The sequence below is a fragment of the Tursiops truncatus genome, chromosome 19 (genome assembly GCF_011762595.2).
Source record: "Tursiops truncatus isolate mTurTru1 chromosome 19, mTurTru1.mat.Y, whole genome shotgun sequence".
Taxonomy (NCBI): Eukaryota; Metazoa; Chordata; class Mammalia; order Artiodactyla; family Delphinidae; genus Tursiops; species Tursiops truncatus.
In genome coordinates this window covers 19,073,619-19,087,635 of record NC_047052.1, presented here as the reverse complement: position 1 = coordinate 19,087,635, position 14,017 = coordinate 19,073,619, and the positions used below count along the sequence as shown (strand labels likewise).

The 14,017-nt window shown below is 57.9% G+C and overlaps 2 protein-coding genes and 1 long non-coding RNA gene across 10 annotated transcripts in view; 2 read left to right on the top strand and 1 right to left on the bottom strand.

Annotated features, from left to right (window-relative positions):
• The window catches only part of SLC9A5 (solute carrier family 9 member A5), a 20,566-nt gene extending 18,921 nt beyond the window's left edge, over window positions 1–1,645 (top strand). For 7 of the 8 annotated variants that reach the window (XM_073796917.1, XM_073796916.1, XM_073796915.1 and 4 more), the window contains one exon: window positions 197–1,645. In XM_073796917.1, coding sequence (XP_073653018.1) covers window positions 197–669 — 473 coding nt within the window. In that variant the 3' untranslated portion in view covers window positions 670–1,645. The remainder of the gene's footprint in view (window positions 1–196) is intronic. The other variant, XM_073796919.1, reaches the window with a different exon arrangement.
• The window catches only part of LOC141277252 (uncharacterized), a 15,491-nt gene extending 9,246 nt beyond the window's left edge, over window positions 1–6,245 (bottom strand). Inside the window, exons 1-2 of the long non-coding RNA XR_012328327.1 lie at window positions 6,108–6,245; window positions 1,849–1,928 (exon numbers count right to left, since the gene is read on the bottom strand). This is a non-coding gene — a long non-coding RNA (uncharacterized lncRNA). The remainder of the gene's footprint in view (window positions 1–1,848; window positions 1,929–6,107) is intronic.
• PLEKHG4 (pleckstrin homology and RhoGEF domain containing G4) lies at window positions 4,907–14,017 on the top strand. Its single transcript, XM_073796911.1, has 23 exons — window positions 4,907–5,020; window positions 5,447–5,498; window positions 6,868–7,602; window positions 7,745–7,840; window positions 7,916–8,039; window positions 8,129–8,222; window positions 8,309–8,383; window positions 8,467–8,583; window positions 8,741–8,839; window positions 8,933–9,081; window positions 9,234–9,372; window positions 9,467–9,583; window positions 9,758–9,940; window positions 10,196–10,698; window positions 10,774–11,020; window positions 11,740–11,829; window positions 11,911–12,132; window positions 12,226–12,396; window positions 12,471–12,648; window positions 13,024–13,140; window positions 13,287–13,523; window positions 13,611–13,726; window positions 13,898–14,017. Exons 3-23 carry the CDS (start codon window positions 7,098–7,100, stop codon window positions 13,901–13,903), a joined length of 3,585 nt encoding a protein of 1,194 aa, XP_073653012.1. The 5' UTR covers window positions 4,907–5,020; window positions 5,447–5,498; window positions 6,868–7,097; the 3' UTR covers window positions 13,904–14,017.

Below are 14,017 nucleotides of genomic sequence, written 5' to 3'. Positions count from 1 at the left end.
CCTGTGCTAGGTGCTGGGCATACTATGGGGAGCAAAACCAGCTGTGGCGCTTCCACGCGGCAAGGCATGCATCAAAAAACTGCACACGTGGGTGTTATGTGGCAACTGTGGAGTGAACTGATTTATTGAAAGTGTGCTTATACTTGAGAAAGATTCCACTGGATTGGTAATGAGTGCATGTGTACTCTGTCCCCAGGGAGCCTTGAGGTGTGTCCAAGCCCACGCATCATACCCCCTTCCCCAACCTGTGCAGAGAAGGAGCTGCCCTGGAAGAGTGGGCAGGGGGACCTGGCAGTCTACGTGTCCTCAGAGACCACCAAGATTGTGCCCGTGGACATGCAGACAGGCTGGAACCAAAGCATCTCGTCCCTGGAGAGCCTGGCATCCCCGCCCTGTACCCAGGCCCCACCTATGACCCGCCTGCCTCCCCGCTCACTGGTCACTGAAGAGCCCCAGGCCCCTCTCAACCTGCCTTCTGATCTACGCCCTAGCTTTGCCTTTCCCACGAGCCTGGCCAAGGCTGGCCGCTCTCACAGCGAGAGCAGCGCTGACATCCCCCAGCAGCAGGAGCTGCAGCCCCTCATGGGACACGAGGACCACACTCATCTCAGCCCAGGCACCGCCAACTCCCACTGGTGCATCCAGTTCAACAGAGGTGGCCGGCTGTAGCCCAGGGACTCGAGGAGGAGCAGGGGGCCGAGCCCCTGTGGAAACCTTCCCTGCACAATGGGCAGAGGAGCCCACTCAACCTGACATGGGGCTAGAGGGGCCTGGACTGAAGTAGCAACTGGGCTCCCTTGGGGCAGGTCAGAAGGGTCTCCTGGGCTGGTCCTCACAGGGACCTTTTTCACCACCCTCCCTGCTTCTAACTCCTGCCACTTTCCCTTTCAGTAAGGCCCTTACCCTGGCTCAAGACCCAGTCCAGAGCTTCTAGGGGCAAGGCCCAGAGATGCAGGTAGTTGATGCCCCTTCCCCAGAGGGTCCTCATGGGGTGACTCTACGCAGATGTTCTTGCCCCCAAAGCAAGGGCATCATTCCTCAGCTGACACTGGCCTTTCCTGCCCTCCATCTCCTCCCTAGCGCCAGTGCAAGGACAGGACCCTGGCAGAAGGCTCCACGAGGGGCTGGTCCTCAGAGGGTATGGGGTGGGAGGTGCAGCAGGCTTTGCTGCCCTGTTGGGTCAGCTACCCATAATCAATTTGTTTAGGGCAGTGGGAATCTGTCTCCACTCCTTGCTTTATCTCCTTCCCTTTGCTGCCAGTCACTGGGGCAATAGTTCCTCCTTTTCCAGGACTATGGCCACAGGGCTGGGCCAGGGTTCACAAGAGGGCTGCTTCTTAGCCAGGGTTACTCTGAGGGATCTGCTGCTCTGTGTCCAAGTTTGGACCTTTCAGATCCTTGGGTCTGGGTTTTATGAGGAGGGGAGACGATGGTCTCTGGGCTCCCACCCACATTGTCACCTTGTTATTCCCCAAACAGGAAAGGAGCCAGGTATCCCAGGGCCACTGCTCCACTGCTCTGGGGCTGGGATGTCTGGCTGCAGTGGTAAGGGGCTGACTGGGTGGCAGGTGACTTTCCTGGGGTTAGCGCCTGCCCTGTATTTTGTACTTTGAACCTAAGATACATTAAACATCTCTTGGATGGATGCGTGTCCTGTGTCCATGTGTCTGGGGGTTCTGGGGTGTGGGCAGGAGGCAAGAGGGCAGGTGGTGAGGGAGATGGAAACTGCCAACTCCCTGCCCCAGGGCTTCCTGGATAGAGAATGGGGGCGGTCCTGGGGTCCTGGGAAGGACTGTTAGGCCCTATGGCCCTCCCTCCCTCCTCTCCCATTCCTTCCCAATACGTCACCTTACAGGATGCCTGCAGTCCGGGGGATTGCTGTATGGGCACAGGGTCACAGAACTGGGAGTCCACAAAATGGGAACAACCTGTAGGAAAAGAGACCCCAGAGGTCAGGTGCCAAGGTGCCCAAAGATGCAGCCACCACACACCGGGACCGGACAAGCCTTCCTTAAACACCTGGAGGGAGGTGTAGGACAAATGAACAGAAGTGTTCTGCACCTGGCGGGTGGGAGGACAATCTCAAGGGAGCTGGTTACCTTGAGTGTTTCTGACACAAATTGGATACTGTGGGGTCCAGAAACATTTAGGGACAGAAATCCCTGATAACAGCAGACCCAGATTCAATTTCCACTGTGCTGGAGAATTAAAAAAAAAAAAAAAGTATCTATCTGTATTGACACCTAACACACACACCATAAAATTCACCCACTTAGAATGCACAGTTCAGTGGTCTTTAACATATTCACAGAGTTGTACAACCCTCACCACAGCCTTAGTTTAGAATGTTTTCATTGTCCCCAAAAGAAACTACCATCAGCCGTCACTCCTCACCCTCTGCCTAGCCCTAGGTAATCACCACCCTGTGCGTAATCTTTACAGATCTGAAGGACCCAACACACTGCAAAGGTTACAAATTTAGTCAACATTTTTTCTGTGTCACGCCTGGGGAAGGTGTGAAGAGAAGGAAGAGTGACTTTTAGGCTTTGCCCTCACACTGCTTATAGTCGGCAGTGTTAAGGCCCAGCTGGTTAGTCCCAGCTCTCACTCACTGGCTATGTTATCTTAGGTATGTCACATATTCTCTCTGAGCCTCAGTGTCTTCATCTCTAAAATGAGGTAACAATCATACTTACTTCATAAGGTTGCTGTCTGGATTAGCTGATGAAATGGAAAAACCTAGTACACAGCCTGGCCCATGGTAAGGGATTATGTTTGTCATCATTGGTGTCACATTACAAGCCAAGGAACATATGAGGCCTTGAGGAAATCTGGGAGGGCTTTGGGAGGAGCATGAGTGTGTGTGTGTGTGGAGGGGCTCTGACAACATGGGCAAAATTGCATGGGTGCATTCTAGGTGGGAAGAGCAGCGTGAATAAAAGATATCTGGAGCACACATGGTGAAAAACAAGGAGCAGTGGGTGATGTGCTGGGGACAGACCAGCCAGGGACACAAAGGCTTGGGTGGGGTAACCCCACTGAGTTTTGGAGGTGGCAGAAAGCCAGTCTGGAGAATTATGATCTGGGGAGTGTGGGCAGTGATGCGCATTAGGGAGCTCGAATGTAGCTGGTGCCAGGTGGAGGATGTGTGAAACCCCACGTGGAGGAAGGGTTGGTAGGAGGAAAGGCTAGAAATGGAAGACCTGTTGGGAGGCTCCTCCAGCAGCCCAGGGATGTGAAGGTGCTTGTGCTGAAGAGGGCAGGCAGCCATTCTCAGACCTCAGTATCACTGGGAGCTTGTCAAACACAGATTCCTGGGCCTACACCTAAGGTTCTGACTCAGCAGGTCTACGGGAGCCCAGCCATTTGTATGTAATCTTAACCAGGTCTCCAGAGGAAGGTGGTCCAGACACCACATCCTTCAAAAATTACGAGATTAGAAAGGTTTAGAAATAAAATCCCCATCATCAGACAACTGATGGTGTAGGGGAGGGGGGTGCAGAGGGGCTCCTGGGCCTGGAGCTGGGTAAAAGAAAGGGGGGACTTCCAGGCAAATAGGGTTGGTCAGAGATGAGCAGACTGAGGGTAAGAAAGCAGGTGAGCACAGCCGGGAGGAGGCAGGCACCTGGGATGCAGGAGAGCAAGCAAGTCACCACCTGACTAGGCAGGATGGCAGAAGTGGCCTCCAGTGCCTTGAAGGAGGAAGGATTTTGACCTGGTGAGATGGACATGGGCATACCAGGTACAGGAGACAGTTTGAGACAAGACTTGTGATCAGATGAGTTTTCCAGGCCTGTGTAAGAGCTGGTCAGGAAGGCTGTGATGCCTCTAGAAGGTCTTGAAGACCACACTAAGGAGTCTGGAGTTATTCAGGCCAGAGGTGAGAGAGATCTGGAGGGTTTAGGGTATCTGTCAACTTAACTGTCTGGGGCAGTACTAAAAAGGGTATGCAAGGTTTGGGATGGAATGAGGGCAATGATTGTGGATCTCTTATCACTAGGCTCCTTGAGGCACAGAGCTCCCACTTCATTTTTGGTTGAGTCATGTTGGTAAGAAATGCAAAGCTGAGGGAAGGCTGGGGAAGGGGCAGGGGAGGGAGGCCTATCCCCATTTTATGATCTCAGTGGAAAAGGCTGCTGTGAGTAGATTTTGCTGCCAGGAGAGCCACAGAGATGGGCCCCATGAGTCATTGTTCAGTCCTGCAAGCTCAGCCCACAGAGCCTGCTGTGGTCATTGGCACAGGCTGGCTCCAGGCCCAGCCCCCAGTGCTCCCCACTAGGCTCAGTTTGTCCCCATTTCTATCTGTATCTTTGCCATCCTGGGGCTGTGCATTCTGCAGCTCTTTGCCTCTTCTGCATCCCTTTCAGACCGAGCCTCTGAATCTGTCTCCATTTGTGACTCTGGTTTACACCTGGCTCATAAATGGGGAACCTCAGGAGGACAGGGGTAGTGCGACCAGTCTCAGGCACCCCTCAACATTTATTCCAGGCCCTGTGCTAGGTGCTAGAAGTATAGAAGTGGATAAAACACAGTCTGTCTTCGCAAAGCTTACAGCATACATTCTATGTACAGTGAATAAACCAAGGCCTGGCCCTGCTGCTGAATCAGTCTGTCTGCCTGCGCTCAGGGGTGCTGGGGTCAGTTATGGCCTGTGGCTTGAGGTCTCTCTTAGCACTGGAGGGGTACATGTGCCTGCCAGCAGGTTCAACCAGCTCTTAGGGCTCACAGGGGGCCTGGCTGGTAGGTGGGGGTGGGCAGACAGTGGGCAGCAGAAGGGGAGGGAGGGAGCTGGAGGCAGTGACTCAGTGGGGCGGCTCTAGGACAGCTGGGGAGGGAGCCAAGGTTGGTCCTGATGCTCGCTGAAGCTAGAGGAGGGTGGGATGAGAGGGCCTGCTGGGGGTTGGGGATGGAGCAGGACAACTCCAAGGCTCCTCACTCACAGCCAGATCCCCTCATGAAGAAGGCTCCTGGGCAGCTGCTCTGAGAACCTGGACTTGGTGCTGACGTGGCAGCTGCGATGGTGGGGAGGGGAGGATTGCTATTGTTCCCTCTGTGCCTGCTTCTGATGCCCAGGTTCCCTCCTCTGGCAGCTTCCCTGGGCTCATGAAGGAGGTGACTACCTTAGAGCCAGGGAAGCCACTGCACCCACTGCCCTCTCCCCACAAGGAACCAAGGGCCTAAGCATGTTATGGTACAGCAGGCCCACATGCACCAAAGGGACTTCACACCTCAGAGCTGGGAGAGATCTCACAGGTCAACTGTCCAAGTGACTTCACCAGTTCAGGGTCCCCCAACTGAGGATGAAATGAGGGGCAGGACACGAACACCGCCCAAGAGCTGACAGCAAGGGGACCTTCGACATACAGGATCTTTCCTAGTTCTCGGGGCAATCCCAGGAGGAAAGAATGACTTTCTTTTCTTTTTTCTTCCTTTTTTTTTTTTACAGGTGAGAAAGATGAGGCTCAAAGACAACTGAGTTGCTGGAGCTCACCCATCAGGTAAGTGGAAGAGCAGAGCTGGTCCTCTGGTTCCAGAATCCTGACCTCAGTCTCAGCCTCCTCGGTGGGATTTTGTGGGAGGGGTGTGGGGCTGGGGAGGCAGTGTATATGAAAGAACTGCAGGAACGCAAGCGCAAGCGAGTGGTGGGGCTGGGCCTGGCGGATTGGTGGATTCCTGGCAGGTCTGGGTCAGCTCCCACCACAGAGCCCCTCCCTGCCTCCTCCTTCTCTCTAACCCAAACAGCAGCCCATCATGGGATAATAGAACCTGGCTCTTGGTGCCTGGGACTGAGGACTGGAAGGAAGATGGGGTCTGCAACGGAAGGGCCCCTCCCTCCCACCCTCCATGAAGATACCCCTATTGGCTGCCAGCAGCACCAAGCAGCTGGCCTGGGTTTAGGGTGTCTTCCTAGAGGCCTCCTGGGCCCTTGGGCCCACACTTTTCTTCTCCCAGCTGACAGGAACGAGTGCTCCTTGTCTTGCTGAGGGAGGCTGTGGTAGGGCTCCCCGCATCCTGCGTGCACTCAAGAGCAGAAGCGCCCCCCTCCCCTACGCCGCCACCCTGCAAGCCCCTTCCCTCAGCCCCAGGCGGACCCCTTGCTCACTCACCCTCGCGCACCTACGCCGCCTTCCCCAGCGGAGGAGCGCTTCCGGCGCGCTGAGCAGGCGCGGTGGGAAGGCCGTTGGTCGCTGCCCCAACCGGCGAACTGAGAAGCCAAGTCAGAGTCAGCGGGGTCTTGGGCGGCGGCGCGAGGGAGGGCGGTGAAGCTGAGGCGTCCGGGCCCGCGGGGGACGAGGGGGTGGATGGGCCAGGGGCGCTGCGAGAGCCCGCGTTTTCGCGCTTTCCGGCCGGCTCAGGCGGCTGCCGTCGGGCCTGGCGGGTGGGCTGTGGCTGCGTCCTCCGGCCCCCAGGAGGCGGTGCGGCGTGGCGACCGGTCCTCTGCCGCGGTCGTTCCCGCCCCCGCGGCCAGGAGGCGGCGCCCGTCAACGCCAGGCGCCGCGCCGTACCCGCCGTCGAGGCGGCGGTGTGGTACGTTCGAGGGCTCTGGCTGCCTGGCCTCCCGGGTTCGGGGTTCCCCTCGGCGCGTACCCCGGGCGTGAGCGCGGCGGGCGGGCGAGCGAGGGAGCGGGCGCGCGAGTCCCCGGGTGGCGGGGGGAGGGGGGCGCCAGGGTCGGCTGGGCCCACGGGAGCGCGAGCACGAGGCAGCGCTCCGCCCACCCCGTGAGCGTCCCACCTGCGTAGGCCCGCCCAGCGTGGCGGCAAGTGCGCGTTCGAGCTTGGGGCGCTCCCGGCGAAGGCCCAAGTGAGCGTGGAACCGCGAGCCGTGAGCTGGAGGGAGAGACACCGGCTCTTCTCCCCGCTCCTCAGGCCTGAACTGCGGCACTGACTGCGCTCCCTGAGCCGAGCACCAAGACCGGCACAGCCGAGCACCAAGACTGGCACCTCCTACGGCCTAGTGCCTTCTACCTGCATCGCCTGCTCAGCCCTACCCGACCATCTTCAACCTGTTTCCTGGATGAGCTGAGGCCTCAGTTCACACCGAGGGCTTAGCTCCTCTGCCACTTGCCGGGAGTAGGCCCACCCTTAAGGAAGGGGTGATGGAAGGGCCCCTGGAGGAGGGGGATGAGTCGTCAGCCTCCCAGGGCCACCCCACCGACTGGAGGTTTGCTGTGTGCAGTTTCAGAGATGCCTGGGATGAGGGGGAAGCTGCTCTCCAGATGCAGGACCCCAATCCTCCGAGCCCACCAGCAGGGGCAGCCCAGGGGGAAGGGCTACAGGGCAGCCCTCTGCCTAGTGAGCTTCAGTCAACTCCAGGACAGAAGGTTGCAGATGGGTCGGGGGATGGCCAGAGGGGTATATTAGGAGGTTCCTTAGTCCAGCGGGAGGAACCAGCCTCCTCTGGAATGGAGATCCTCCTATGCCCAATGTTCTCCCACCTTAGTCTGGCACAGGGTGAGAATGACAGCCAAGGAGGAGGCTTGGCAGGGGACTCAGTTTCAGGCAGGGCAATGCCAATCCGCTTGGACCCTGAAGGGTTGGACAGTGACCCTGTGGACCTCGGGGATCTTTTATCTGAGACATCATCAGAGCTACTGGAGGCAGGTAAGGAAGGAAAGTCTTGGAAGGGAGTGAGGGTACCTGGATGTGGGGAGGCCTCTGACTCTACTCAGGCTAAAGCCCAAGTTCACGTAGGGGTCTCTGGGTAAATGGCCCAATGTAAACCCAAGCCATTTTCCTTCCCAAGACCCCAACGGATCCAGGCTCCTTAAGTCCACTGACTGCCTCCTGGCCCAAGACCTCGCCTGGGAGCTGCTTGCCAGTGGCCTGGCTGCCCTGCCAGGTAACTGGGAGACACTAGAGGCAGAAGAGGTGGGGTGACTTGATTGCGCAGGTGTTCACTGCCTTCTCTGCACAGGCACTCGGGATGTAGAAGGCAGGGCAGTGCTGCTTCTGAGTGCCCATAACCCGGCCTGGCTTCACCCCAAGTGCAGCAGCCATGAACTCATCCGCCTCCTGCTCTACCTGCGAAGCATCCCCAGGTTGCGGGGTGGAGGTTGGGGGACAGAACCTGAGCAAGGGGATGGCAGGGTTGTGGAAACAGATACTGAACCAAAGCCTGCTCCTTTAGGCCCAAAGTACAGGCCCTGGGACTGACCGTGTTAGTGGACGCCCGAATTTGTTCCCCAATCTCTTCCCTCTTCTGGGGGCTCAGCCAGCTGCAAGTGAGTACAGGATTATAGCTCTCCTCTTCCCCCCCACAACCCTTTTTATAGGGTTAGGAGCAGGGCTGAGCTCAGATTCCTTGCAGGAAGCAGCCCCAGGGTCGGTGCACCAGGTGCTGCTAATAGGAAAGATGCCTCAGGAGGTGCCTTCAGGGCTGCAGGTAGGGACTGAGCCATTTGGCCAGGGTGGAGGTGGGGCACTTCCCCACCAGGCCTGAGTCCACTACATCTTCTTTTTCTGCAGTTAGAGCAGCTGTCCTCTGATCAGAGCCTGCTGACCCACATCTCCACCTCAGGGTTGCCCACTTCACTAGGAGGAGGCCTGCCTTACTGCCACCAGGCCTGGCTGGGCTTCCGGATGGTCAGTGCACTGGGTGGGGCATAGGGTGGGTAGGCAGGCAATCTGGCCAGCAGAGGAGGCTCCCCTGGGCTGGCTTGAGCAGTGCAGTGGCCTGGGATCCAAGATGCCTGGGACTAGCACTGTGCACTGCCCTGGTCATGCCTGCCTCTGCTCACAGCGTCTGGAGACCCTACAGCAGAGCTGCCAGGTGCTTTGTGCCCTGCTCCAGGGGGCCATTGAGAGCATGAAGGCTGTGCCCCAGCCCATGGAGTCTGGGGTGAGTGTCTCCTTTCAGCACCTCCCTCAATGCTCCCTATCTTCTTCCTCTTCTCCCATGCACACTTCCACTGCCTGTTGCCCTTAATCACAGGAAGTCGGTCGACTGCTGCAGCAGGCACGGGTCCTGATGCAGCATGTGCTAGACTCACCTCAGTTGGCATGGCTACAGTGCCAGGGAGCCTTGGAGCTGGCATGGCTGAAGCAGGAGGTTCCAGAGGTGACCCTGAGCCCAGACTACAGGTAGGTGCAAGCCCAAATCTTACCCCAGCCCACCATATCCCATGCCAAGGACTCAGTGGCTGGCTCAGAACCAGCCAGGATTGTGGTCCTAGGACAGGGTGGAGTGGAGCTAGGCACTGAGCAGGGGCGCTAAGACATGTACCATGCACCAGGCCTGCAGTGGACGAGGTTGAGGAGCTGTATGGTCGTGTGGATGGATTGCTGCACCAACTGACCCTGCAGAGTAACCAGCGAGTACAAGCACTGGAGTTGGTCCAGATGCTGGAGGCCCAGGAGGGCGAGCTGCACCAGGTGAGAACTATCTGCCCAGGTGGGCGTCACCTTTCGTCTCAAGCATCACCCCCACCCCACAGCAGCTCTCTTTTCTTTCTTTGTACTCCTCCAGATTGAAGTGTGGCTACAGCAGGTGGGTTGGCCAGCACTTGAGGAGCCAAGGGAACCCTCATTGGACATGCTGCTTCAGGCCCAAGGCCCTTTTGGAGACCTGGACCGAATTGCCCAGGTGAGTTTAGTTACTTGTTCATTGAGCACGGAGAGAGAGGGGAATGGGTTGGGGGTGGAGGGAAGGTCTTCACAGAAGTGACTGATGAGGACATGTAGACATCTGTGGAAAAGACCAGGGCTCGCGGGCTGCACTACCAGGCCCGGGCTTGGTGAGCCCAGTCTCTGTCTCCAGGAGCAGGTCAGGCGAGGGGAGAAACTTCTGCAGCCACTGGTTGGCTGGGATGCGGCTGAACTGGGCCCCGCTGGGGCCCGCTTTCTGACCCTGCAAGCCCAGCTGACTGACTTCTGTAGGGCTTTAGCCCAGCGGCGGCAGCGGCTGGCGGATGCTGAGAGGCTGTTGCAGCTCTTCAGGCAGGTGGGTGAGGGGTCCCACCCCTGGCTCCAGGCGGTCAGTGAAGCCAGAGGGGCGGCTGCTCGGCTCTACGACGGCTTGGGCTTCGTTGTATACCTTGCCTGTTTTCTTTTCTTGTCTTCAGTCTGACCCCAAAATCCTACCACTGAGGATGCAGCCTGGGGCCAACATTCTGTGGGGATGGGGGGAGGTAGAGGAGAAGGCTCAGCAGTCTTGGTGGGATCCTTCCTCAATGCCTATCTGGCTTTGGTGTTGCAGGCCTTGATGTGGGCTGAGGAGGGGCAGCGGGTGTTGGCAGAGCTGGAACAGGAACGCCCAGGGGTTGTGCTGCAACGGCTGCAGTTGCATTGGACCAAGCATCCTGACTTGCCTCCTGCCCACTTCCGAAAGATGTGGGCTCTAGCCACAGGGCTGGGATCTGAGGGTATCCGCCAGGAGTGCCGCTGGGCCTGGGCGCGGTGCCAGGACACCTGGCTGGCCCTGGACCAGAAGTCGGAAGCTGCTGTGAAGCCATCACTGACAGGTAGCACAGCTAGCTTGTGTGTCAGCCGGGTACTGGCTGTACCTCCTTCCTCTCCCCTGAGGAAGGCATACAGCCTTGATCGGAATCTGGGACTGAGTCTCAGAGAATCTGCCCACCACTGCCACCATGAGGCCATTGTGGCTGCCTGCCACAGACCAGAGGCTGGAGTTGGTGCCCAGTCAGGGTCATGCCCCACCATGCCTCCGCCAGGTGGCTCTGAACCCAGGAGTCCCAACAGGTAGGCAGTGAGCAGGGCGGGGAGGGCAGTGTGGCAGGGCAGATGTCTTGGGTCCTGATTCCACCTACCTGGTAGACTCCATCTGGTGCTGGCGGAGATGGTGGCTACAGAGCGGGAGTATGTCCGTGCTCTTGACTATACCATGGAGAACTACTTCCCCGAGCTGGATCGCCCTGATGTGCCCCAGGGCCTCCGTGGCCAGCGCGCCCACCTCTTTGGCAACCTGGAGAAGCTGCGGGACTTCCACCGCCATTTCTTCTTGCGTGAGCTGGAGGCCTGTACCCAGCACCCACCCCGGGTGGCCTATGCTTTCCTGCGCCACGTAAGCTCCTCAGGCCGTACAGGCCCTGGCTGATTCTGCCACATTCAACAGAGAGCTACTGGGCACGTGCTTGGGGTCAGGCCCTGTGATGGGTACAGCTATGACCAGGACCAACCGGTCCGTTTTTCAGGGTGCTCTTAGTTTAGCAGAGGAGACATAAAAGTAAAAAAGATAATTCCATGTTATAGTTGAGGTTAGGGGGGAAAAATGGGATAGATAGGTGATTGTGAGTTAGCAGCAAGGCAGAGGTATCCTCTTTAGAGAGAGCAATTAGAGAGGCCGCTTAGAGGAGCTGATGTTTGAGCTAAGGCCAGAGGGAGGGGCTGCAGTCAGAGCATTCCACCCAGAGGAAAGATCAAGTGCAAAGCCCTGGGCAGGAAAGAGGCCCAGTGGTCAAGGAAGAGAGAAGTCAGTGTAGCATAGTGTAGTGAGCAAGGGAAGGTGTAGTCTGAGGTGAGGTGAGATTAGAGCACTGCCCTCAGAGCTGTGGGAGCAGCAAAGCTGTATGCGGGACTTCTTCCCCAGAGGGCCTGAGGGCAAGCCCCTCTCCGCACAGTGTCTCTTGCCAGATCACCCGTCATTCAAAGCAGAGCACATTGGCTCTGTGTGGGGAGGCCTCCTTGGGACCTTTAGGCATTTTGATCCTCCCAAACTGAGAGTGGTTTGGCCCCCTTGGATGCTGGCCCATTTGCACCAGAGCAAGCTGTGTATCTTTGCAGAGGGTGCAGTTTGGGATGTACGCACTCTACAGCAAGAATAAACCATGCTCCGATGCCCTGATGACCAGCTACGGTCACATCTTTTTCAGGGTAGGTGAGCCTGAGACTAGTGGAAGGGGGGATGGAGCAGGTAACCTGAAGCTCCCTGACGGTCTCTGACGCACCTGGCAGGACAAGCAGCAAGCACTGGGGGACCACTTGGACTTGGCCTCCTATCTGCTGAAGCCCATCCAGCGCATGAGCAAGTACACACTGCTGCTGCAAGAGCTGGTACGGGCCTGCGGGGGAACCGTGCCAGAGCTGAGTGCCCTGCGGGCTGCCCAGAGCCTCGTGCGCTTCCAGCTGCGACACGGCAATGACTTGCTAGCCATGGATGCCATCCAGGGCTGTGACGTGAGTCATCGCAGGCTGTGGTGGGCAGGGGCAGTGGGTGTGAAGGGAGGGGGTTAGAAGAGGCTGGGAACCCACTGGGCCCCAACTTGGCAGGTCAACCTCAAGGAACAGGGGCAGTTGGTCCGACAGGATGAGTTCACGGTGTGCTTTGGGCGCCACAAGTCCCTGCGTCGTGTTTTCCTCTTTGAGGAGCTGTTGCTTTTCAGCAAGCCTCGCCGAGGACCCAAAGGCATCGACACATTTGCCTACAAGCGCTCCTTCAAGGTAGGCCCACCCAACCCCTCCCTCTGCTCCCTGCACCCCCAGTGCCTCACTAAGCTCCTTTCCTGGCCACACAGATGGCAGACCTTGGCCTCACTGAGTGCTCTGGGGATAGCAACCTGCGCTTTGAGGTCTGGTTTCGCCGTCGCAAGGCCAGGGACACCTTTGTGCTACAAGCTGCCAGCTTGGCCACGAAGCAGGCTTGGACAGCTGACATCTCCCGCCTGCTCTGGAGGCAGGCTGTCCACAACAAGGGTGGGTCCCTGCCCCATTTCACCCCACACTCCCCTCCTTGGAGAGCTTACATTGTCCCAGAGGGGCCCCAAGGAGGGCCTAGGGACCTGGAAATACTTGAGAGGGTGGAAAAGTCCCTCAGCAGCAGCCAGCACAGGGGAAAGAACTCCAAAGTCAGGCAGTCCTGCAGTCAGTCTCAGACTGTGCACACAGTATTAACCTCTGAGTGTCAGAGGCCTCATCTTTAAGAAGAGAATTATGACACCTCATGGGATTGTTGGGAAGGGCTCAGTGCACAGGACAATCTGCAGGCTGTGGGTGTACAGGAGAGACTAATATAAGGGGAAAGAGTGATAAAGGGCTGGACTCATGTCCAGATGTCCACTCTCCACCCAGAGGTGCGCATGGCTGAGATGGTGTCCTTGGGTGTGGGGAACAAGGCCTTCCAGGACATCGCCCCCAGCAAAGAAGCTATCAACGACCGCACCGTCAACTATATCCTGAAGTGCCAAGGTAGCAGGCAGGCTGCAGGGGGTTGGGGTGAGGAGAGCTGCACAGGTGGCAACATGGACCTCTGTCAGCCCTAGCCTGCGCTCACCTCAGGACCTTGGCCCACCTGGGCTCTGGCCTGTCCCAACCTGACCCTCTTTCTCATACAGAAGTTCGCTCTAGGGCCTCCATTGCTGTGGCCCCATTTGACTATGACAGCCCTTACCTGGGGGCCTCAAGCTCCCTTTCTGGAGATCCTGCTTCTTGCTCTGTACTGGGGTCCCTCAACCTGCATCTGTACAGAGACCCAGCTGTTCTGGGCTTCCGCTGGCCTCTGTATTCCACCGGCTTCCCAGAGGAAGCAGTACTGGAGACTGAAGCTGAGCTGGGCAGCCAGCCATCTTTGAGTAGGTCTGGGCTTGGCCAGAGGCAGGAGGGCATGGCTTGAGGTCTGGGCCTCCTCTGCTGACAGCTCACCCAGTCTCCCTTATTAGTTCCTGAGGACTCAGAGGTCTCCTCCCAGTGCCCGTCAGCCAGTGGCTCCAGTGGCTCGGACAGCAGCTGTGTGTCAGGGCAGGCCCTGGGCAGGGGCCTGGAGGACTTGTCCTATGTGAGTTCCATTTAGCCTTATACCCACCAGCCCTTTCTCAGCCCTGCCTGGGCCTATGGCTGCCTTGCTTTTAGGTGGAAATGGGGGTGGTAGGTCAGAGCCATTCCTCAGAGACCCCACCTGGACCCCGAGCCAGGGAAATACATGTTCGTGCCTAGCTTTGCACCACAGGTCTGAGCCTGGGCTTGAAGGTGGGCCGTGGATCCAGGAGTTGCTAGATCCAAGGAACATCACCTCTCTCAAGATCTGCTATGACCAGGCCATGGGTGGCACCTGGGTCGCTTCCAGCCC